This window comes from Hipposideros armiger, unplaced genomic scaffold (genome assembly GCF_001890085.2).
Source record: "Hipposideros armiger isolate ML-2016 unplaced genomic scaffold, ASM189008v1 scaffold_12, whole genome shotgun sequence".
Lineage (NCBI taxonomy): Eukaryota > Metazoa > Chordata > Mammalia > Chiroptera > Hipposideridae > Hipposideros > Hipposideros armiger.
The window spans coordinates 1618830-1643063 of record NW_017731362.1 but is presented as its reverse complement, the minus strand read 5'-3'; the positions used below and the strand labels follow the sequence as shown (position 1 = coordinate 1643063).

Sequence of the window (24234 nt, the reverse complement as noted above, 5' to 3'; positions counted from 1 at the left end):
CTTGCGGGGAAATGCAAGTAAAAAATCTACAATCACTGTATAAGATGTACCCAGTTTTTAGATCCCAAGTTTTTCAAAAAAGGGTGCATCTTATACATGGGGAAATACGGTAACCAAGAATACAAAGTAAAACAACCTGTAAGCAGTTTAGGTGATGGGAAGGCAGGCACCTTAGAGAATCAAAAGGGTAAATGCAAAAACCTCCAAGGTAAGGGTTCGATGGAGAAGTGAGGATTCTGTGCTCTGGGCCCTAGAAGTGGCAAGCGCAAAGGTCACGAGTCACCGCACCAGTCTCCAGCACCAGGTGGTGAAGGAAGGGGCTATAGGACCCGGCGAGACCCATTCACCTACGCCAAAGGCAGGAGGTGGCAAAGCGCTTGAGCATCTCTAGGCAACTGATAAGCCCGCCCTCTCCAGAGTCAACTCTTCTGTAATTGGCTTATGAATCCACCAATGGGCGCACAGGAGGAGCTTCCCGCCGCCTCTTGGCGCCCGCTTTCAAACAGCCATACATTTGTAAGAGCAAGAGGACTTCCCAACCAAGCTCGGGGAAGGCGGAGACTAGCCTCCACGCCCCGCCCCGCCCCGGCATGGTCCCGCCCACTAGGGAAGCTTCTGGCCGGCGATTGAATGAGGCAGCTGCTCTTCAATGACTTCGGGCTCCGAAGTTCGGTAGTGACTAGGAAGGAGCTAGCAGATTAGAGTCAGGGTGAAGGGGTTTGCTAGAAGTTGGTCTTCGACAGGGGCTAGGGTTTCCCCAAGGTGACAGCATCCACAGCCTCTGGTGAGTTTCGCTTCGCGGCTGGGCTTGAGGGTGGAGTTAAAGGGGGTGCGGGGTCCTCGGGATTCTGGCTGAGGCTTCCGGGAGAGCTGAGCCACCCCCTCCCCAAATCCCGCTGGTAGACGGCTCGCGGGTTGCAGGACTGAGCCTTTGACTTTGAAGTGTCATCGAGACCCCAAGATCCTACTTAGCAGTGACGTCTGGGAGGTCTTTCTCGCCTCTTCTAGGCTTCTGGGGTAGCCCTGAGACCCTACCCTTGGGACACCCCCGTGGTCACTCTGGCGCTGCGCCTGGCTCACAGTGGGTGCTCTGTACACGTGTGTTGACTGAGTGCCTGTGACGCTGGCCCCCAAAGCCAGCCTCCCCAGGCATCCTGGGCTCTGTGCAGCTTCGGCCTCGTGGTACCTATTTGTTGTGCAGTAGTTGACGCCAAATGGAGTTCCTTGGTAAGGCCCTTGATTTATGCATTCGTTCAGCCTGTGGGTGCCTACTCGCTGCATCCTCTGGGCACCCTGAATCGATTTGTCGAAGCTGCTGCCATTAGCACTTACCGCAGATTATTGTCATCATTTGTTTATTTTCTTTCCCTCTACCACGTCCTGTTAAACTTTGTAATGTTGAACAGTGCTTGGTAAATACTTGTTGAATGAATGAATAGGCTTGCTAAGCTTGGTATTGCAAGTCTAAAACAGGCTAGTGTGCTCTGGCTGTTTCCATTCTAGAAAAGAAGCTAGCATGTAAGCAAGTAAGTAGAATTTACTAACTCTCAGAGCACTTATAAACCTCTTTTGGGGCACTTAACCTTTCAATCGTATAGTCATGGACTTGAGTGTGATTTCAGCTGAATTTAGCCATATCTTTCACAATGCATGACAATTTATATGCACTCCCTAGATATGTGAATGCATTCAACTAAACGAGAGCCTGAAATTGAAGTCATAAGAAAAGTATAAGCTATATAGACCGAAAGTGAAAAAGAGTTAATTCCATGGGAGAACCGGATTGGGAGGTCACCTTGAAGGGGGTGGCGTTTTTATCCCAGAAAGGGTTGCATTATTTGAAATGAGGTTTCCCACGGGCTGTATATTTACCTTTTCTCAGATATACTGAATGCTCGCTTTGTTCCTTTAACCTGTTTTGTAGCTGACAGATTCCCATTCATCAGTAATAATGTCATAATAATAACTAAACTAAAAAATATTGATTGGTATACAGTGCTAAGCACTGTTATGCATTATCTTGTGAATCCTCATAGCCATTCTTTGAGGTAGGTCTGTTTTTACCCTCATTTTAATAATGAAGACATGGAAACAATTTGCTCAAAGTTGCACAGCTGATAAACGGAAGAGCCAGAATTGCTCCCAGGTTGTCTGACTGCCCTCATTCTTAACCACTTACAGCTGTATTGTGTCCTTTAGGATGGCTCTATTTCCAATCAAGTCTTTCTGTGAAACCTGTCAGCCTTCCTTTCTTCTTAGGCAAAGTTAATGTTTGCTTTGTTACTTTTTTCTATCACAGAATTTATTACAGTGTATCATTGTAACTATTAATTTATATCATTGTTTCCCTAAGGGACTGTTGGCTCCCCCATGGCTGGTACCAAGTCTTAGATACACCTAGGGTATAACCTGGCATACAGTTAGGTGCTCGGTACAATTTTATTGAAATAATGAATCCATATAGGGCAACACATGTATTCTATTGATTCAATATATTTGTTGTGTGCCTACCACATGCAAAGGGGTGAGGAGACATTTAATTTCCCCTTCATAGTACCTACAGGCTATTAGATGAGGCAAAAACAATGCTACTTTTGATTTTTAATGTTTTGTCAAGCTGAACACCCACTGGTCTTCCTTCTCATTGCAAGGAGGGCAAAGACAACATAACCAGGAACAACAACGTGAGTGCTGAGGCCAAGCTCTTTTGATCTGAATGTAAAGGACAGAACATAGTCTTGTTAATAGGTTCAGGAAAAGTTATCTGTCAAGAAAGTATTAACTAGCTTGCTATTAAAATAAACCTACTGTACCCTTATTCTGTATCTTGATTTTTTTTAATGGTCAATCAATAAATATACAAATATTTAATTTATTAGTGGTGTCGTATTTCTAAATGTATTCAAAAGTGCTTTTAATAGGGCAAGTGTTTTTTCAGCATATTAATATTGATAGTTTTTGAGGTGGTATTTACAGTTTATGCTTTCATCAGCAACTCATGAGGATACCTGTTTTCTATAAAAGAGGCACCACTAGGTGTTACCAAGTTTTTTTCTTGTTTTTGTTTCAATTTACTGGTTGAAAATCGTATTTCATTGTTTAAATGACACCTCGAATTTTTGATGAGCATAAGCATCCTTTCAAGTTAATTGAGCATTTACATTTCTTTCTTTTAATGAATTGTCATGTCAGTTCCTATTTAAAAAAAAATTGTTTTCTTATTTCTTTGTGGGAATTGTATATTAGGACTTCGTCATATGTTTTGCAAATATTTTTCTCATTATTAATTGTTATTGTATCTTTTGACTTTGTTAGTGATGTATTTTTCCATAAATAATATTTAACTTATTAATGTTGCCTTTTGCCATATATAAACTTTTATTTTATCATGGTTAAGTTTCTGTCATGTTTTTCCTTTATGGCTTCAGAGTTTACTGTCTTGCTATTTTTTTTTGAAGTCTCTTATTGTTCTGAATAGTATAGTAAAGTCTCTGACAGCAGTGATAATTAGTAGTGGTCAATAAGCTGAAGAAAAGCATTACTTTTATTTTAAATTTTAGTTAAAATATCAATTGCCTAGTTAGTCTTTTTTTTTTTTTTCCACAATAAGTTTATCAAATTTCCCTTAATGCCTAAAATAGTTTCTTAAGGTCTCTGGTAGTTTGTACTTTTCAGAAGGAAAACTTGTTTGTATCTTTTCTTTCCCGGTGGAGAGAGATTTTGGTTTTTGCAGATATTTTCAGATTTCTTCTTTAATGACATGGTTTGAATTTAAAATGCCATTCAAGGAAAGATACACTTTGCTCTTTTACATTCTCTTCACTTAAAAATGAAAATACCTTGTAGAATTGATTACTCTCTATCTGAGAAAAAGTGGGCTCTTGCAAATCTTAATGTTCTTTTTTTCAATATTCAACAGAAATTGATGGCAGGTTAGTGAAAGACTAAAATAAACCCCATCCCTTCCTTTATCCAATAAAGGAGAAATTTACCCAGATTCCATCTTCTGGCTTTAACTGTAAAATGCAGGAAGAGGTGGAGAATACTATAAGAATCAGAGGCAGGAGAGTTCATGCCCACAGGATCCAGGGATGTCTTTAAGGTCCAGCTTCATCTCATTTCGTTTAGGGAGCCAGGATTTAAATGGACTAGTATTTTCTTTATCTATAGATTCTGTGGACTTGATGTTCACTTACAGTAGTGAAAAACCCCAGGGACATGAGCACGTGTGAGTGTTTTTCCCTCATCATTTCAGCTATATTATAGGCTCATCATATTCAGATCTCCATCTTATGCTGGCATAAAAGAGGATTCTTGTAGCTGCTGGGTGGAGAAAAGGTTCAGATTCCCCAAGCTTATATATTTTCCCTGTCAGTGAAAAAGTGCACATGCCCCTTCCTCTTTTGAGCCCTGGCACAGGAACAGCAAGGAGCAGGTCTGGTCCAAGAAGCAGAAGCCAAAAGCGTTTACTGCTGATGCAAGGAGTTTGAGTTGATAGAGTTGAAAGGAATGGGCTGGGTGCAGGCACCAGAGAGCAAGGGATAAAAATGGTGGGCTGCAAATTAGATTTTGGCCAAGAAACATAATTTAGTCCTTGAAAACCAAAAACTGGACATACGGGGGTTTCATCATTCAAAGTCATATTTGTGTTAATCTGTAATACCATATTTCACCTATTCTAATGTGCACATTTTCTTCTCACATTTTCACATCCACCAAGGCAGGCTGCATTTTAAAATTAATGATGTGTGTGCCATGATTTAATTGGCCACGTCTTTCTCTTGGTGGTACCCATGGAACCGTGTCATACAATCAAAGGGCGCCTTGGATCTGACGAAGTGGAATGTGTTTTGCTGTAGAGCTATTGGCTTACATAAACGTGTGTGATCATAGTTCTCAACCGTTAATATGAGGGAGTTGAGTCCTTGATGGTAAAATGCTTTTGGATGGCTGGGCCTATTGCTGCTTATTTCACGTCCAATTTAATGACATTTTAGAGCCTGAAAAGTGTAGCGAATGAGCTGTGTGGCTCAGGCTCACATCAAAGTGCATTTCGCTGGCTTGCAGACGAGGGGAATGCACAGAGGGCAGTATCAGGCTGGGTAATTGATGACGGCCTGCCTCCTTTTCTTGTCAGGATTGTTCAGAGCTTTGAAATTCTGAGCAGTGTCTGTGTAGTGTCATGATCCCTAAGTATAATTCAAATCATCAGCAGCCTTTTGACTGTAAGCACTTGAAAACCCATTTCCTGCTGCTGCTTCTGCCACAGCGGTTACCATTCTCTGGGGAACTTGTGCTGTTGCTTTTGGAATTGGAATTCCACAGTGGTACAGCTTCACAGCCTTCACTTCTGTTTTTCCTGAGTTTTTTTTTTTTTTTTTTTTTGCTAGATCCTGATTTTATCAAGTTATATGGAGTTTACCAGATTCTAAATGGTTTTTGGGTGGCAATCATTAACTCAGGATTTAGTGACTCTCTTTTTATAAAACATGAAATCTGGATGTGTGACATTCCATGGATGAAGCAAATTGTGGAGGACAGTAGCTGTGCCATATTGAATACATCAAATTAGAAACTTTGAGCATATTCTTAAAATTTTTATGTTTTGGCACATTTTTAGTTGATTATTATCTTATTTTTTGTGTGGCTGAAAATCTTATTGTTTTAGGTTATGTTTTCCAGACCATCTAGTCGTAAATTGATTAGCTTTTTGCAATTTTTTTCCCCATGAATTGCTGTCATATGGCTATTTTCTGTGAGTCACAATTAGTTTGTAAGAACTCACTTTATATTTGGGAGTACTAACCATTTGTTATACATAAGATGAGTGTATCTTCTTCCTGGCTGCTGTTGTCTTTTTGTGTATGGCATCTATTATATAGTTTGGTCTTGTGAGATTTTTGGGATATTTAGAAACCAAACATCTTTCTCTTCCTGCAGGAGGACCATGTCATTAGACTTTGGCAGTGTGGCCCTTCAGACACAAAATGAAGATGAAGAATATGACAAAGAAGACTATGAAAGGGAGAAAGAGGTACGTTGCTCAGAACTAAACAAAACTCTCAACTCAATCTTAAACAAATTTATCTCCTGATCAAAATTATGTCTTCTTGTGTCATTTTGAAGGAATTTACAATTTTTTTTAACCCCTAAAACCTAATCAGTATTTGGACTTGTAAAAGGTGGACGAGTGGAACACTTCCTTTTTTGAGGCAAGAATAAAACACAGCTGTGAACGATGCCATCAGACACATGGTTAGATTCTTCACGATCTTTTCATTTAGGAGGAAATAGCTGGCTTTGGAGGCCGAGGCCTAGGTCCTTGTTGCTTGGAACATGGCCTTGACCAAATCTGGCAAGGTTCTTTGCTTTGGGTAGCTTACATCCTAGTGGAAGCTGACCATAAACAAGTAAACATGTGAATAAAGTAATTTGAATGAGTGATCATTCAGCACTGATCAATGATAAGGAAACAAAATAGGGTGATGTTAAAGCAACTGGTAGGGAACTGGCGAGGGAAGTTATCTTGAAGAAGGAAATGTTTAAGCTAAGACTTATGAGAAGGAACCGCCATGCAGATGGTTGAGGAAGACTATTTTAGAGCAAGACACAAATGAGTGTAAAACCCTGAAGTTGGGAAGAGACCCTGTGTATCTGCAGAAGAGCCAGAAGGCTGTGGTGTTGGGATTGTGTGAGCAAGGGGTGAGTGGTGGAGATGGGGCAAAGAGGTGTGCTGGGGCCAGATCCTGGCATGTCAGGGTGAGGCATTTGTAGTTTATTCTAGGAGCAATGGAAAGCCAGAAAGCCAGTGGAGAATTTTAAACAAGGAAGTGGTATCTGATCATATTTTTAAAAGAGCTTTCTGAATGCGATGTGGTGAATAGACCAACGGATATAAGAGTAAGAGGAGAGTATATTTATACATAGTGTTTAACAGAATTCTTGACACATAGTAACTGTTCAGGACATGGTGGCAACAGTCGCCATTGGTAGAAGTCAACTTACTTGTTAGGATTGTTTTTGCCTTGAGTCACATTTCTTAATTATGATAACATGCTTTTTTTGGACTGAGACTATGCTTGATGTGACGCATTTTCTAATACGTAGAAAATCCTTTTTTTTTTTTTAAATTTTAAATGAATTAAATGTATTTAATACAAAGAACATTTTCCAACTCAAAGACAACTTAAGAAATAGTGAAAAGAAGAAGAATAGTAGAAATGTAGTGAAAAGCTAAACTTGAATTCTCATATTCAAAGGTCTCTGGTTACTGTGTGGCTATGAAGTGTAGCAAGGTGAAATTGAAAATCCTTTTTAATAATTACTGTGGCCCATTAATATTAACAGGGAGCAAGGAATAGGGTCCATTTCCCATGTCACTGGCTGTAGAGTTAGGGTAGGGATAGAAAACTGGCAGCTCAGTGGATTTTGTCCATAGACGTGTATTGTTTGGTTGCACATTGTTTTTGAAAAGTTGAACTATATTTAAAGATTGGAAAATTTCATGTAACAGTCCAGTTTCCAGCTTGTCTGGAGACATCCTAAGCCCTGGCCACATGTCAGCCTGTGTCTGCATATGGCAGCGGGTGGGCTTGGAGCTGAGCACTGGCTCTCCCTTCCCAGCTGGCCGCAATCCCCGCCTCTCTCTCTCTTTCTCACACACACACACACACACACACATGCACGCACGCACGCACGCACGCACGCACAAGCATGCACGTTTATGCACTTGGACCCGCCAGCTTCACTCTTGTAAACTCTCTGCCAGGTCTCCGAGGGCATTGGATTTTGTGACCCTGGCGAGGGTTTCCAGATTTTGACAGGGTCCTTCACAACAATTGTGGCAAAGATGGGGATGAAGATTTTCTGTTACTGTGTGAACTCACAGCATGAGGTTTTCATGACCCCGATGGCTTTGGATGGTTTGCTGGAATTTAGTTACTGGGGGTTCTTGAGAGGATACATTTAAGTAATTATTATAGTCCACTTTAAAGAAGAAGAAAAAATCTGACAGGTGATTTTTTTCATTGGAAAAGATATTAGAGGGATGGGTCGGGTATTAGAGAGAACTAAGTGTATGGTGTGGTGAAAGTTTTAAAGGGGTCATTAGTTAAGGAGCAGTTTTCTAGATAATACAGAAAAGAGCCATTGGAATCACCTTTTGATAGACCGTGTGCTGGAGTAGGGTATTTCCAGAGGTAAAGGAGCTCTTAAGAGGTGAAGTAGCTAAGAATGAGTGTTTCTAGCAGAGTGGAAGAAAAGGACACATAGCTAACTTGACTTGAACGTGATGATTATGGTTTAGGTTAATAAAAAGCGTTTTTACATTGTTTTAAACAATTGCTGCCAGGGAAGAAGTGAAGTCAGAGGCTGGAGAGTTTTTGATTTTCAGCAAAAAATTCAGAATTATTCATAAAAATCCAGTCATGTATGTATATACGTCGTCACTGCAAGTTAAAATAACAAATTGGCTGATCAAACCTAAATTTGTTTGCATATCCACAAGCTTTCCTAACCCTCCTCAGACTCCCTGACCCTATGAGAGCAGAGCAGTTCATAGCCATGAGAGGTTATCGAAATGAGTGGTTTTCTCCTGCCTTTCTGGCTGGTAGCTTTGGAATTGCAGGCTGGGTTATAAGTGTTAGCAGTAGGGGAAAGCATATGGCTTTCTCTACTTAGTGAATCACTTCGTATTCAGCTCACTTATGAGGGAGAAACGCCCGTATCCCCAAGGATGTGCTGTAGGGCTTGTCAGGCATGACATATCTGACTCACAGCCTACCTTACTAAGGACTTTGAGATCCTCTCTCTGCAAATGGCAGAAGAATCCTGATTTTGACCTTCTGATATGAATGGCCAGTTGCTAATACAAACAGGCTTTACCAAGCTGAGTTTTAATCTTGTTTGGGGTCAGTTGGGATGTTGTCCACACTTTCCCCTAAGTCAGTGAATAAGCATATTCAAATCCCAATCTCCATGCCATCCTACTTATAGCAGCGCTACGATTATCGTCTTGCCTTTTCCATTTCTATTCCCTCCATTGTTTGCTCTGAAGAGCAAATGGAGAAAATGTATTCAATCTTCCGAAAAAGAAAGGGTTTAATAAAGTGATTCAATAGCCAGAGGACATTTAGATCAGTGGAATCTCAAGCCATAGTCCACCATGAATAGACCCATATTTTGAAAAAAGTTCCAAGAATTTTGCAGAAAAGTAAGGCGTATATAATCATTTCTAATTGCTACAATTCTAAATGGTATGTTGGTAAAAGTTTGGCCACTGTGGGCCAAGGCATGGCAGGGAAGTGCTTAATCCAGTGTTTCACCTGCAACTCCATCTTCTATACAGTAAACAGAACCGATCAGGGTGCAGGCGAGCAAGGGTGATGATCGTGGGGATATGGTATGTCAGTTAACATTTGTACCACTCATAGTCTTCACATCTTATTGGAGCACATTGCTTTCTTGCTGTGTCATTTGAGAATTACTGATGTAGTTGTCCTCGTTGCTACTTAGTAGACTTAGTCCAATGTATTTTAGGCAAACTTTTACTTGTAAAGCTGGCCCAGAGAAGAGGAATTCAAACATTCTTTTATTAACTGATGTGATTTTACAAAGTATTTTTCACCTAAAGGTACTATACTTTGGGGTTTTATTGTCAGACATTACAGAAATGTAGTTGTTACTGTAATAGGAATGGTAGAATGGTTATTATGAGCTTCCAAGTGATTGATAAAGCCACAGCTTAAGGTAGATTGTCATTTGGGATCTCCACTTTGTGGGAGTGTACATGCACTCTGCTGTCACCAGAAGTACCTCTGTGATCATTGCTTGGTTCTAGATAATAAAATTTATGTATGTATGTAGGTATTTTGGAGCTGGTGGTTTGGGGGCAGAAGTACTTAATAATACATGCTATCAAGACAATACTTGCTGATGATGGTTCATTTAGTGATGATGTATTTGAAACCTGGAAAATGATCTTGAGTAGAGAGGTAGGTGATTTAAGTAGCAGATGACAGACAGAAACTTGCACCTGGCAGCACTGATTTGCGTCCCTCTTGGTTTTTATATTGGTACTCCTCTAGCAGAATCATAAAGCTCAATTGAGCATGGAATTGTGTATTTTAGAGGTAAAGTTCCCATTGCTTAGCCTTCCACTTTTTTTTATCTTTATTAAATGATTGAGGTGACAGTGGTTAGTAAAATTATATAGTTTTCAATTGTACATTTCTATAATACATCATCTGTATATCACATTGTGTGCTCACCACCCAGAGTCACTTCTCTTTCCATCACCATGTATTTGACCCCCTTTACCCTCTTCTATCACCCCCTACTTCCTTACCCTCTGGTAACCACTAAACTGTTGTCTGTATCTATGAGTTTTTTTTGTTTGTCTTTTTCATTTGTTGCTTTCAGTTTTCTATTCCACGTATGAGTGAAATCATATGGTTCTCGACTTTTTCTGCCTGACTTATTTCACATAGCATGATAACCTCAAGATCCATCCATGTTGTGGCAAATGGCACCATTTCATCTTTCCTTATGGCAGAGTAATATTCCATTGTGTGTATACACCACATCTTCTTTATCCAATCATCTATTGAAGGACACTTTGTTTCCATGTCTTGGCCACCATGAATAATACTGCAGCGAAGATAGGGGTAAATATATATTTTATGGATAAATGTTTTTCAGATATTTTGGGTAGATACCCAGGAGAGGGATTGCTGGGTTGTATGGGAATTCTAGTCTTAATTTTTTGAGGAACCTCCATACTGTTTTCTAGCCTTCCACTTTTTAAACTGCCTTGCCTGATATAATTATGGAAACATTTTGGTATTTTTGTCGCCACTAGAGGGAGTTGTAAAGCTAGTATGTGTTTACATTTTATATTATTCGACTTATTTAGTGGAATTTCCTTGTCACCACCCAAGGAAATGAAAGAAACAAATGGTTGAATATTCATGTTATATTTTTTTCTTTAGAATTTCTTATACTTTATCTAGATTGTGCCTTTTAATGTTTCCCATATATACAACTATTTTTCAGGGACTGTGACAATGGGAACAAAAACTGAGCTCTGGCAGACAGAAGCGTGATTATAAACAAACAGGTAGAAATAAGTGTATTTCATTGACTGACTAAATGTCATGTTGAAGAAAATAGGGGTGGGAATGGAGAGATTCAGTTTCTGGGGCTGTGATTCTACTTTTCATGGGCCCGCCCCTTACCTTCTCTGGGCCTTGGTTTGCTGACCTTGAGAAGGAGTGGTTGGCTAGAAGGGGCTCCAGGGTCCCTTTCAGGCCTAAATTTCTATTTATGTGTCTGTCATCTGTAGTGCTACGGGTATTTGTCTAAGGCTGCTGTATTTTTTTTCCAGGTAGATGGCAGCCTGGACAAAGTCTTCCCCACTAACATTATAAAATTTAGTTTAACTAATGGAATGGATTAAAAAAAAAATTCTGCACAGAGTATAATTCACCCACTAAAGGTCTAGCTATCAAGTTGTTTAGCTCTTTATCCCATATTGGGGCTTTTCAAGGATGTTTTTAACTTGGCTCTTAGGTTAAAAAGAAGATTCTGCGTAGTTCGTATCTATGAAGGCATTATTTAGCAATTCGTATTTTAAAATATCAGAATCTTTTCAGCATACTTACGAGGCAGCCTGTTCAAAAGGCACGTGAATGTTGGCTAGTTCACTTGTTGCTGTTCTCTTGGGAAAAGATGTACAGTTTGTAACCTGAGAAGTCTTGCTTTCATGAATGTCAAGGATTACAGTCTCTGAAGACAGTCTGCTTAATTTAAGTGGAAAATCTTAACAAAAGGTTTATGTGTTCTCTGTTTTACATTCCTCCTACACATAGGCTTCCTGGTGTTCCACATAGGCTATTGTAAAGTGTTTTGTTCCTGAAGTAAAATACTCTCATTTTTTCCTTTCTTTTTTAGGGAAGAAACACTTGAAGTAGTGAAGGGAGAGAGGGGTTTATAGAATGGTTTAGAATGCATTTCAATAGAAGCCTTAGCAATGGCAAATTTTTTTTTTCCTAGGGAAGGTATCTCTTTAATTATTAAACTCAGTTAATACACAGTAATATCCCACTGAGAAGATTGCATTTGCAACTAAAAAGCAGTGTGATGAATTTGAAAGTGATGAGTGGAATTAAATCTTGTCATTTATAAGGATTGTTATCTTTGTCCTTGAATCTATTTGGTAGTTGGGTGGATGTTTAATGAGGGAAATTTATAGTTTTTAAAATTTTCTGCTTGGTAACATGCATAAGTTGATTTGGTGATTCTGTATTTTATGGCACAAAGTTCCATAACCAAAAGCAATATCCATTTGGCAGTGAATATGAAGAGGGCACACTTTATAAAAAGTTAAACATTTTTTTTTTTCAATTACAGTTGAAATTCAATATGTATTAGTTTCAGGTGTACAACATACTAGTTAGACATTTATAAAGTGATCCCACTGATAAGTCTTGCACCCACCTGACACCATATGTAGTTATTATAATTTACTATATTCCCTAAGATGTACTTTACATCCCTGTGACTATTTTGTAACTGCCAATTTGTACTTCTTTTTTTTTAAATTGGGGAACAGTGTGTTTTTCCAGGACCCATCAGCTCCAAGTCAAGTAGTTGTTTCAATCTAGTTGTGGAGGGCGCAGCTCAGTGGCCCATGTGGGGATCAAACTGGCAATTTTGGTGTTATGAGCACTGGGCTCTCACCAACTGATCTAACTGGCTGCCCCCAGTACTTGTTAATCCCTTCATCTTTTCACCCAGCCCCTGTCCCCCTCCCATCTGTCAACCATCAGTTTGTTCTCTGTATCTCTGAGTTTGTTTCTGTTTTGTTCGTTTATTTTGTTATTTAGATTTCACATATAAGTGAAATCATATGGTATTTGTCTTTATCTGACTTATTTCATTTAGTGTAATACCCTCTAGGTCCATCCGTGTTGTCCCATATGGTAAGATTTCATTCTTTTTTATGGCCAAATAATATTCCATTGTATATATGCACCACATCTTTATCCTTTTGTCTTTTGACTGGAGTATTTAATCCATTACATTTAAAGCAATTATTGATAGATATGTAGTTATTGCCATTTTATTGTTTTTGTAGTTCTCTGTTTCTCTCTTATTCTCTTATGTGTTGATGACTTTCTGTAGTTTGGATTTCTTTCTCTTTATTTCTTGTATATCTCTTGTAGATTTTTGGTTTGTGGTTACCATGTGCTTCATACATACCAAGCTATGTTTACAACAGTTTATTTTTAGTTGATTGTTGCTTAAGTTAGAACACATTCTAAAATCGCTTACCATTTTTACTCACCTCTATGTTTATGTTTTTGTTATTATTTATTTCCTGTGTGTGTGTGTGTGTGTGTGTGTCTGTGTCTGTGTGTATCCCTTAATTTACTGTTTTAATTACACATGACCTTCCTACCTTTGCCTTTTAACACCTTTGCACTAGCTTTAGAGTTGGTTGATCCACTGCTTTTATTAGGTGTTTGCCTTTGTCAGTGAAAAATTTTTTTCTTGGCGATACTTTCTTATTCATATTTTTGATTTTTTTCTTCCCCTTCTTAAAGAAGTCCCTTTAACATTTCTTGTAATACTGGTTTGGTGGTGATGAACTCCTTCAGGTTTTTCTTGTCTGGGAAGCTCTTTATCTCTCCATTGATTCTAAATGATAGCCTTGCTGGGTAGAGCAATCTTGGTAGTAGGTCCTTGCTTTTCATCACTTGGATTATTATGTGCCAGTCCCTTCTAGCCTGCAAACTTTCTGTTGAGAAATCAGCTGACATTCCTATGAAAGCTCCCTTTGTAGGTAACTAACTGCTTTTCTTTTGCTGCTTTTAAGATTATCTCTTTGTCTTTAACCTTTGGCGTTTTACTCATGATGTGCCTTGGTGTGGGCCTCTCGGTTCATCTTGTTTGGGACTCTCTGTGCTTCCTGGGTTTGTATGTCTATTTCCTTCACCAGGTTAGGGAAGTTTTTAAATCATTATTTCTTCAAATAGGTTTTCAGTCCCTAACTCACTCTCTTCTGCTTCTGGTACCCCTATGATGTGAACGTTGGTATGCTTGATATTGTCCCAGAGGCCCCTTAAACTCTTCTCATTTTTTAAAATTCTTTTTTCTTATTGCTGTTCTGATGGGGTGTTTTCTGCTACCTTGTCTTCCAAATCACTGATTTCATCCTCTGCTTCATCTGATCTACTGTTGATTCTATCTAGTGTATTCTTCATTTCAGTTACTGCATTCTTCATTTCTGACTGGTTCTTTTTTGTGTTTTATATCTCCTTTTTTGTGTTTCCTATCTCTTTGTTGAAGTTCTCACTGAGATCATCTATTCTTCCCTTAAGTTCATTGAGCATCCTTATAACCAGTGTTTTAAACTCTGCATCTGGTAGATTATTTGCAACCATTTTATTTAGGCCTTTTTCTGGAGTTTTGTCTTGTTCTTTCATTTGGGACATGTTTCTTTGTCTCTTCATTTTGGCTGCCTCTCTGTGTTTGTTTCTATGTATTAGGTATATCTGTTACATCTCCTGGTCTTGGCATAGTGACCTTATGTAGTAGGTGTCCTGTGCAGCCCAGTGGTGCAATCTCCCTAGTCACCTGAGCCGGGTGCTCCAGGGGTGTCCCTTGTGTGGGCTGTGTGTGTCCTCCTATTGTAGTTAAGCTTTGTTTGCTGTTTGCATGTCAGTAGGTGGGATTGACCTTCAGGCTGATTGACTCTGACGACCTGTGGGTGACTATAGTGGACAAGCTGTTATGTGAGAGCTGACCCCCTAGAGCAAGAACTGCTTTAGTAGGGCTTTGGTGCCTGCCAGGTTCACCTTTTGGGTATGTCGTTTGTGGTGCTAATTGGTTGGTACTCTGGTGTGGTCTAGAGCCGGTCACCAGGTGTGTTGGTTCTGGGACTTCTTGAAAGGGGCTCTGGTGCGTACCAAGGTCAGGCACTGCCTATGACCAGCCTGGGGCCATCTGGTAAAGAAGAGGGCACAATTTGATCTTGGGAAATGGAAGACTTGGGGGGTGGGATTTTGTTCCTGATGCCTTATTAGGAGAACTAACTGATTTAGCTCTCTCTTCTCTGAAAGTTATGGAAGTCAAAAAATATGGGTCAGCTATGCCAAAGAACTTGATGGAGAAAGCTTTTGAAGGTGTTTGAAACTATTTAAAAATGTTAGTGTGTGTGTGTATACAGAGGGTGCCAAAAAATTTTAAGAAAGGAAAAAACTATTAAAATATGCTGATGGTAACCACTTTGAGCACCTCTTGTAATTGCAGAGGTCAAACATGACTTGTATTCATCTTTAGTTATCAATATATATTGAGTATTATAATTAATACAATTTTTCTCCTTTCTTAAAATGTGTATACATTTTTCTGGCACACACACACATTATTTTATAAGGCACTAAATACTATAGGGATGATTTTGCTGGTTGATAAGTTTACTTATGGATCTAGAAACATTCAGACGGACTTATTGTTTATGCTCAAATCAATTTTCCTCCACAGATGCCAATTTTGTTAGTGATTTTTCTATTGCACCTTTGTGGTGTCACAAAGAAATCTACAAAAACTACTTAATTAGTGTGTAGCTTTTTCTGTCTTTGTGAGGGGGAAAAATGTATGGTTCAGATGTCCCTGTCATGGTTCCCCTGAATTATAAGGCTATGTACTTGAACCTCACTGAAGATTTAGAAGAAAATATTCTTTCCATACAGGAGTCCTTACTTGATGTAAGTATAAAATATTTATTTTGTTATATTTTTTCCTGTGTAATGTGTGGGAGTAAGTAGTCTTTTTACTTAAAGCAGTGATGCATAATCTTAGACAAAATAGGTTGGACTATTTTAAAAGACCTCATAGATGTTTTTTCCTTAGTGAATTTTGTCTTTGTAAAATTACTTTGTTACCTTTTACTTGAGACCCTCATGTAATATACTAATATGTTGATATGCTCTGTTTTGTTTTTAGTGTTGTTTCTTTTATATTTCTTATTCTTTATATCTTTGTGTCAACTATGATATGGCTAACTCTCAAAATGATTTTTCAATCTACTCTGCATGAGCAGGTGGCCAATAAATCAAGATATGAATTGTCAATATTAGTATCAAATAAATTTTGAGACGAAGATAACTTTTCATTGGATAGAATATTTTTCTCTTGTTTCATTTGTAAAGAACAAAATGGCTTGAGAAAAACCTTTTTTAAAAAAATGATCTGGTGAATGTTAGAAATATATATGGAAGTGAGGAAGTATTATCCCCCCTCCCCACCTCACGTACCCCGTTTCCACTCCCAAATTTGACTTCACCAAAACACTAAGTTAGCAATTGGAACACACCTTTCAGACCTTTCTTAGACTATTTTTTATTTAGCTTTTACCATATGTATTTTGTTTATGAAAGTTTTTGATTATGTAATGCTCAGTGCTACACTTCATTTCTTTTATTACAATGACAAGGTGGGGAAAAATCTGTCATAGACTAAGGAGTACCTAATTTTCTTCCTCCACGGTTTTTACACAGAGTATTTAATATCTTTAAAATTCATTCACTGCATAATTTTATGGAATTGACTTACGTACTGTGGAGGGACTCCATCAGCTTGTTAATTTAACTGATGCTGAATTTGAAAGAAAAGTCATTATAAACAGTCTTCCTACTATTTAGTAACATAATATTTGAATCTTCTAATTGTTATATTGGGATTTGATATTATATTGAGATTTGAAGAAAGACATTTGCAGATAGATATTGAAATTCAACAAATTAGACAATTCATTCATCTTTTTATCGTTTGTCTTGAAACCTGAATGAATTTATTATGTCTAGTTTTTATAAGCAGAATGCTCAAGATGTGAGTTTTCTAGAAAAAAATTGGAGTGAAGTCAAATGCTTTTATGTCAGTTTTAGAGTTTTGCTTTTGAGAATGCTCTCTGTAGAAAACTGAAGCTTAGAGCTCTCTTTTTACTCAACTATTTTATAAGAGCCGAGTATTGGATATCTTTTCATCATTGAAATTAGATGGTTGTACTAATGAGTCACTCCCCAACAGCTTTCTGTCACATTATTAGAGCTTTCAAGGGCTTCTAGGCCACCTGCTGCTGCTTCTGCTGTTCTCCCCACCTGGGCAAGGTGCATCTGGCTATTCAGATTCCCTGGGGGGAGTCTGATTGTCACGTTCCCAAGGTCTGGTTACTGGTAGAACAAGATTCTGGGACACGGGTCCGCCCTGTGATAACATAATACAGTGATTGTACCATTATTATGACTTTCTGTGTTTCCATACAGAAGTTTTCAAATTCTATTGTATGTGTATTTAAATCTAAGATCTCTGTAGAAAAAAGTAAAGCCTTCTAATATAAATCATGAATTATCTATTTCCCCTATTTCCAAGTGAAATGATGAACATAATTTGTGTGAAATTTAAGACATTTATTAAATATAGAAATTAGGAACTTTTTCAACTTCTACAGTCAAAATCACTTGTTCCAAGGCAGCTTTGGTTTGGCATCTTGCGTAGAAGTCAATGTGATATTGAGGCTGACTTTCCTGTTTCAGCTGCAGCAGTTACTCACAGACCTTCCTCATGATATGCTGGATGATGATCTGTCCTCCCCCGAGCTCCACTATTCGGACTGCAGTGAGGATGGCACAGAGGGAGAGTAAGGACTTGAAATCACTTTCACTTGCGTTATTACAATTCTATAAGCCTCTTGCTTTTGATTCTCTGCAGGTGAAAATAATGCATATGATTATAAAATTGTGGGCTAATTCTTAAAGGTGAAAGTTGGAGGGAAAACATGTTAAAATCTTGGGGTGCTTTGTGATATTTAAGTCCAAATAAATGATAGGCCCTAAAACTAAATAAAGTATTGATTTTTCTCAAGACCTCATCATTCTGAGAAATCGGAGATGAACTGGAAAGAGCATCAAGTGCTGCCTAAATCTAAAAGTGTAAATGTAAGTATCTGGTGTGAAAATGACTTTGATGAGGGTGGGACTAGATCTTTGTGTTTTTATCTCACTCTTGTTATCTAATAGGACTATGAGATTCGGGATGTATATATTGGCGAGAAAATTGACAGTGGCTGGGAAGAGAATCAAAGTAAGACTAAACACCAACATCCTGGGTACCATCCCGAAGAAAGTGGAGATGAAGGTGGAAGTGGTTATAGTCCTCCAAGTAAATATGAGCAGACAGATTTGTATCACCTTCCTGAAAACTTTAGGCCATATACCAATGGTCAGAAGCAGGAATTTAATAGCCAACCAACCAATGTAATTACATTTTCAGATCCTCAAAGGAATCATTTTCAGGTATTGTAAGAACTTGACTTTCAAAATTTTGTGTATATGTGCTCACGCATTTGCTTATATGTGTGTATTTAAAGAAATGTATGTAAGTGTGATAAGATTTATTTTAAGTACAAAAACTTCTGAGAGTGCATTTATTCAGGCTCATGCTGAATTAGTCATGTTGTTTTCTGTTTTCAATTTAAGTCAGAATTTTAAAATATAGGCTTTATGGAGACAGTTAATTAAACATTAAAAGTTAAGTCTGTCAAAGAAGAACCCTCCTCATTTACTGCTGCTGCTGGCTTCTACCACTTCACTATGCTTCAGTGAGAAGCAGTGTTCAGGTATCTTGATATAGTTTTAAAGCGGTAAATCTATGTAGATGATACCATGCAATTACCTTGATTTTCTAGCTCACTACCCTTATAACAAATTTTAGGTCAAACACTTCAAAGCTGCTGTCTGTTTTGTGATGAGATAGCCGTAGACATGATGAATGTTAAGGAAAAAACAATTTTTAAAAAAATTTTACCCCGGCAGAGTTTAATGAAGTAAGACCTTAGGTTACAACCAGCTGTTTCTTAGACTTTCTCAATGACAATGAATGCCTCATTTTGCCAATAGCTATTCTGTGTCACCCAATGACAGGATGATTTTTTTTTTCCTTTTTAGGTGCTCATTTTCTCTAATGCCTCTATGGAATACTATTCATTCCACAAAAGTTATTGAATATTTATTACATATGAAGCATTGTATCACATGTTCTTCTTATTGAAGATGTGTATTTTCTGTTCCCAAGATGTTGGCATCATCTGAATCATTCTTATGTATTTATATATAGTCTTTTTTGAATTCCTGAGTGTTATTTATGGAATTGGCTCATTATATGTTCAAAAGTACAATTAAGATGTGTGAAATTATATATTGCACTTTCAGTTAACAGTGCTGAATAACAGTAAGTTATTTTTAAGCAAAAATGTATGTATAAAATTTGTAATTGTACCACAGTTAAGTTCCGTAACAAAATTAAAGTATCTAATTCAGATAATTTTTTGAAGAAAAGGTCAAATCCTAATTGTCAGTTTCATTTATCATCTTATAATAGCAACTTGGTACATTGCAAGGTCCCAGTTGTCAAGTGTTGGAACCATATACAGTGACATATAAACCTTATCAGTCTTCTGCTCAGAATAATGGCTCACCAACCCAGGAGATAGCAGGAAGTGACACATTTGAAGGCCTACAACAACAATTTTTAGGAGCTAATGAAAGTATGTATCCCTTTTATGTTTATTTCTTAATAACGTAATTGAGAATTTGAAACACTGTAAGCATGTTCAAGGATTATTATTTTTTTAAAGAATGAAATGGAATTGTGTTTGGTTCTTTTAAAAAGAACCCTTATTGTTAGAGATACATCTGAAGTATTTATGAATACACTGATCTGAAGTTTAGGATTTACTTCAAAGAATATGTTGTTATGGGTAATGTTGAGTGGGGCTGTAGAAAAAGCAAGACTGGTTGTGAGTTCATAATTGTTTGAGTGATGGGTTCATGGGATTCATTGTGTTCTTTTCTCTACCTTATATATTTGGAATTTTCCATAATAAAAACTAAAATAGGTTTTTCTCAACTGTATATCTCAGTCATTGTAATTGGTTAAGACTTCTCATTAGTTTCATATTTTTCTTAATGAAGTCTAATTTGGAAAATGAAATGTAGTTTTCCCTTCCATCTTAGATTTTTCATTATGTAGAAATGTAATTTAGTAAATCAGCTGTTATCCTCTTAATTTTTTTTTTTGATTTTTAGAGTTTTAATGTAATAGGCAGCTCTGATATAAATTACATTAGATTCAGAATTTAAAGTAGACATATCTCAGGTTTAGTAAAAAATGTTTTTTGGGTGTATATGCATAAATATGAGAATGAGAAAAGTGCTACTAGGGAATTTTGAGGAGATGAAACCCCCCAAACCAGAAATCAAAACTTGTACTGTGACTAACCTGAATTAGTGTTTTCATACATCCAACTTTTATTGTCACACTCTCTGGCATGTGAAATAACTTCTAATTATTGTGCATGTTGAGGAACCAGTATGATTCTAGCATGCGCCAGCGAGTGTGTTGTTTGTTTTACATTTAAGAAGCTGTAGGGAAAGTCATATTGGATATTCTGAGTTTTCCTGGGCTATGCCAAAGAGAAAAAGGGACTTGTACTCTAACTTCGTGGCATCGCTTTCATCATACACTCTGGCACCACAGAACTCACTTGCCCTGGAAGGAGTCAAAGCAAATGTGGGGGTGGCCTTTCTTTGTTTCTAAGCTTTTGTGGAATGAAGAGATGAGGAAGTGTTCAGTGTGTGTGGCAGAGTTGGGTTTAGGTCCCTTAAATAAGAATCACAACTGGGGCCTGCAGTCTTGTGTTTACTCTTCAGTTCTCCTGTTCAGTGGCATTTGTACCTCCTGGTCTTCTGCGTATATATAACGTCTTACCACTTTCTTAGCAATCTGCATTTTATCAAGTTGATTTATTTTTGTTTATTGCACATTTGCCTAAATTTAACCTTTGAAAGTTAATTAAAATAATGATAGTGCTTAATTTAGTGATTACAGCTGCTTAGCAACAGTAGTTTCAAAAAATGACTTTGAGGAGAAGTGTGCCTTGTGTTTTATTCCTGGGCTCACCCTGTTCTAAGGCTGGTGAGGAGTTTGACTTATAACAAAGTTCTCAGTCTTTTGCTTTTTTGTGTGTGTTTTAACTATATCTCTATTTAAAAATAGGACTGCTTTGTTTGCTAGCAAGTAGGAGCATTCTAGCAGAAAATGAAGAATATTTGTGATTGTGTAGTTGAAGCATTATCCTTCTCCTATGAATCATTTTTTTCCATCAATCATTTTTAAGTGGTCCGTAAAACGACTAGTTTTTTATGAAAGAAGACCTCAAAATTCTATACTAATCTATTCAGTTATGTGCCAGCATAAATATGAATACAATATAATTCTCACTCCCACTTAAAATATTTTGAGAAAGATATCTAGAGATTTTCTTTAAAAATGGTTTCATGGAAATGATGAGCTTATTTTTCATTTTTATGAGAGCATAAAATTCTATTCCATTGTAATTGGTGTTGATGTAAGAAACATCAAAACCTATAGAGAATTTTTATGAGTTTATTTGAACCAAACTGACAATGTATTCTGGGGAGCAAGATTTCAAATACTCTGGAGAATGGCATTTTTGTAACTTGTTTTATATATTAGAATCGAAGAAGATGTAAGGAAGGTGCATGTAATCCATGGGTGGTAGATTAAAGAGGTGGGAAAAAAGCGAAGTGGTGGGAGGATCTCTGTGATTGGATGAAAGGCGAAATGGAGAAACACATACTTTTACATTATTGGGTACAGGATAATTGCTAATTAACATTTACAGCACATAGAGACGGTATGTGGGAAATGCTCTGGGGCCTCCAGTTGTGGTTTCCAGGGGTAGGAAAAGAAAATTACTCTGACATTTCAAAGTTTGTTGTCCTAGATGCATATGAACAATGGACAGAGCTCATTTAAGGTCAAGACTGACCTTTGCTAAGGAAGCTATAGGTTTGGGATGTGACTACCTGCTATGACCTGCCCAGTTAGGAATCTGTGATCAGACAACCCTGTGTGGTTACTTTTGTTTACTGAGCTTGTTAGGCCTGCCATGTGCTCCTCCTCCTCCCAAGCCTATCGTGTTTATTATAAACTCCTTTCTTGTTCACATTGCTATATATTTATTTTTAATTAGCCAAAATGACAGTTATTCAGTGTTATACACTAAACTGATGGCTTTTCAAACTTTTCTGGCCATGACCACAGTAAAGAAGTACATATTTTACTTTGTGATGTGGTCTACAATATTTATCTATATGAATAAGTATGTATAATTGAAACAGAAGTTTCAAAATAATACTTATTTGTACTACATGATGTACTCTGATATATTCTATTATATTCTCTCTCTTTTTTTTTCTTTTTTTTTTTAGCCGAGCCATCCTGCCACCTGTTGGCAGCTCAGCTTGGGCCAGGAATCAAACCGCTATTGCTCAGAGCTCACACTCTTGAGCGAGCTCTTAACCAACTGAACCACTCGGCCGGTCCTTCTTTTTTTAAAGAAATGCTAGTCATAATCCACTGAATTTTTTTTTTATCATACTCTAATGAGTTATATCCACAGTTTGAATAGTACTGCCCTAACGAACCCAAATTTATATTGGTATGCTTTTATCTAATAAATTGTTTTTCATTCCAAATTAGATTCTGCAGAAAATATGCAGATTATTCAACTTCAGGTTCTTAACAAAGCAAAAGAAAGACAACTAGACAATTTAGTTGAGAAGTTAAATGAAAGTGAGCGTCAAATCAGATACCTGAATCACCAGCTTCTGATAATAAAAGGTAAGATAACAGCTGTACTTACGAGGTATGCTAGAGCTAGATATCTTGTTTCCATATTAAACATGAGGCTTAGAGAGTTGATGCTGTTGGTCAGAGGGCTCATACTGAGTCAGGCAGAAGGAAACAAAACCCAGGACTTTTGACAGCTTTCCTTGGATTACTTCTCTCCAGAGCATACTATTTTGAGGTTTCGTTTTTCTCCCTTTCCTTCCTCCTTTTCTATTAGGCTGTTAGAGTCAATGCACGTTATTTAACTATGCTGATAGCATTCTGTCCTAAAAAGTTGTTGATTCCTTATATAGTTTACCTTGGATTACAATTCCCAGAGAGACTTGCATTTACAATACATTTCCTGAGCCTACAAATTAGCATAATGTTTTAATCCAAGGGAGAGGTAATGATCCCGAACTCCTTTCAATGTGCCAAGAGAAAATGGAGCCATATCCAGGAGAAGCACAGAGCAAATACAAATTGAAATCGTAATTGCTTACTCTTCGTGCTTTCTGTAGATTTGGTCAATGTTGCACTTTCATTTGTAGAGTAATGTGATTGAACTCCAGCTCATTTCAAACTTAATTGATAGTGAAAAAAGGTCTCTTTCTGTAATGCTCATAAAATTTATTTTGAGGAAAGAACTTGTGAGTGATTATAGTAAAGTACGTGGGAAGAATTTAAGATTAGGTGAATTTAAGAGTTCATTTTAACTATGTATAAAAAATAATTAGTCCTCAGATTCCTTTTTTGATTAGCAGGAGTTTGTCAAGTAAACAAATGAAGAAATCATTGTTAGGAAACCTTTTGGTCCCTAAAGGGATATAATAAGATTTTTGAAGGAAGTGTGGTTCTGGTTCTCTAAATTTTTTTGGTGTCACTCAGGCATTCTTTCTTGGAACTTTTCTAGTTTTTTCTAAATCAACTGAAGTTCAAGATCTGAATTGAATGGATTGTAACAACATTTATGTGTGGTATAGGTCTGATATTTGATAGACATTGTGATCATTGGGATCCCTCTACAGTAACATATCATTTATATAAACATCTTTAATGTTCTAGATGAAAAGGATGGTCTGACCCTCAGCCTTCAAGAATCACAGAAACTCTTTCAGAATGGAAAAGAAAGAGAGATAGAGCTTGAAGCACAAATAAAAGCACTAGAGACCCAAATACAAGCATTAAAAGCCAATGAAGAACAGGTAAATATCTTATCTTGGTTATTTATGGTAAAAAGTTATTTATTACAGTGAAAAGTTTAGTTACTTAACTTTTGGTCAGTAACACTAAATTCAGAAGAACTTTGAAGTTTATACCTTCTTCTACCCTAAGCCTGCCTGCTCTTCTGTTCCTTCCCTTGGAGGGATAGTGCTCCCAGCCACCTTGTCACTGATGCACCAGATACCTGGAGAAGACCTCAGCTCCGTTGTTCCCCTTCATCCTGTCAGCCACTGCGTTCTGTGGAGTCTCCTCCTT

The 24234-nt window shown here is 37.5% G+C and overlaps 1 protein-coding gene across 3 annotated transcripts in view; it reads left to right on the top strand.

The window, feature by feature from the left end:
* The first annotated feature begins 676 nt into the window (after positions 1-676).
* Positions 677-24234, top strand: part of CEP152 (centrosomal protein 152) — a 106088-nt gene continuing 82530 nt past the window's right edge. For 2 of the 3 annotated variants that reach the window (XM_019663884.1, XM_019663872.1), the window contains exons 1-8: positions 677-784; positions 5941-6034; positions 17598-17701; positions 17927-17999; positions 18081-18356; positions 19441-19606; positions 22627-22767; positions 23821-23960. In XM_019663884.1, coding sequence (XP_019519429.1) covers positions 5948-6034; positions 17598-17701; positions 17927-17999; positions 18081-18356; positions 19441-19606; positions 22627-22767; positions 23821-23960 — 987 coding nt within the window. In that variant the 5' untranslated portion in view covers positions 677-784; positions 5941-5947. Of the gene's footprint in view, positions 785-1166; positions 1228-5940; positions 6035-17597; positions 17702-17926; positions 18000-18080; positions 18357-19440; positions 19607-22626; positions 22768-23820; positions 23961-24234 lie in introns of those variants that run through there. The other variant, XM_019663881.1, reaches the window with a different exon arrangement.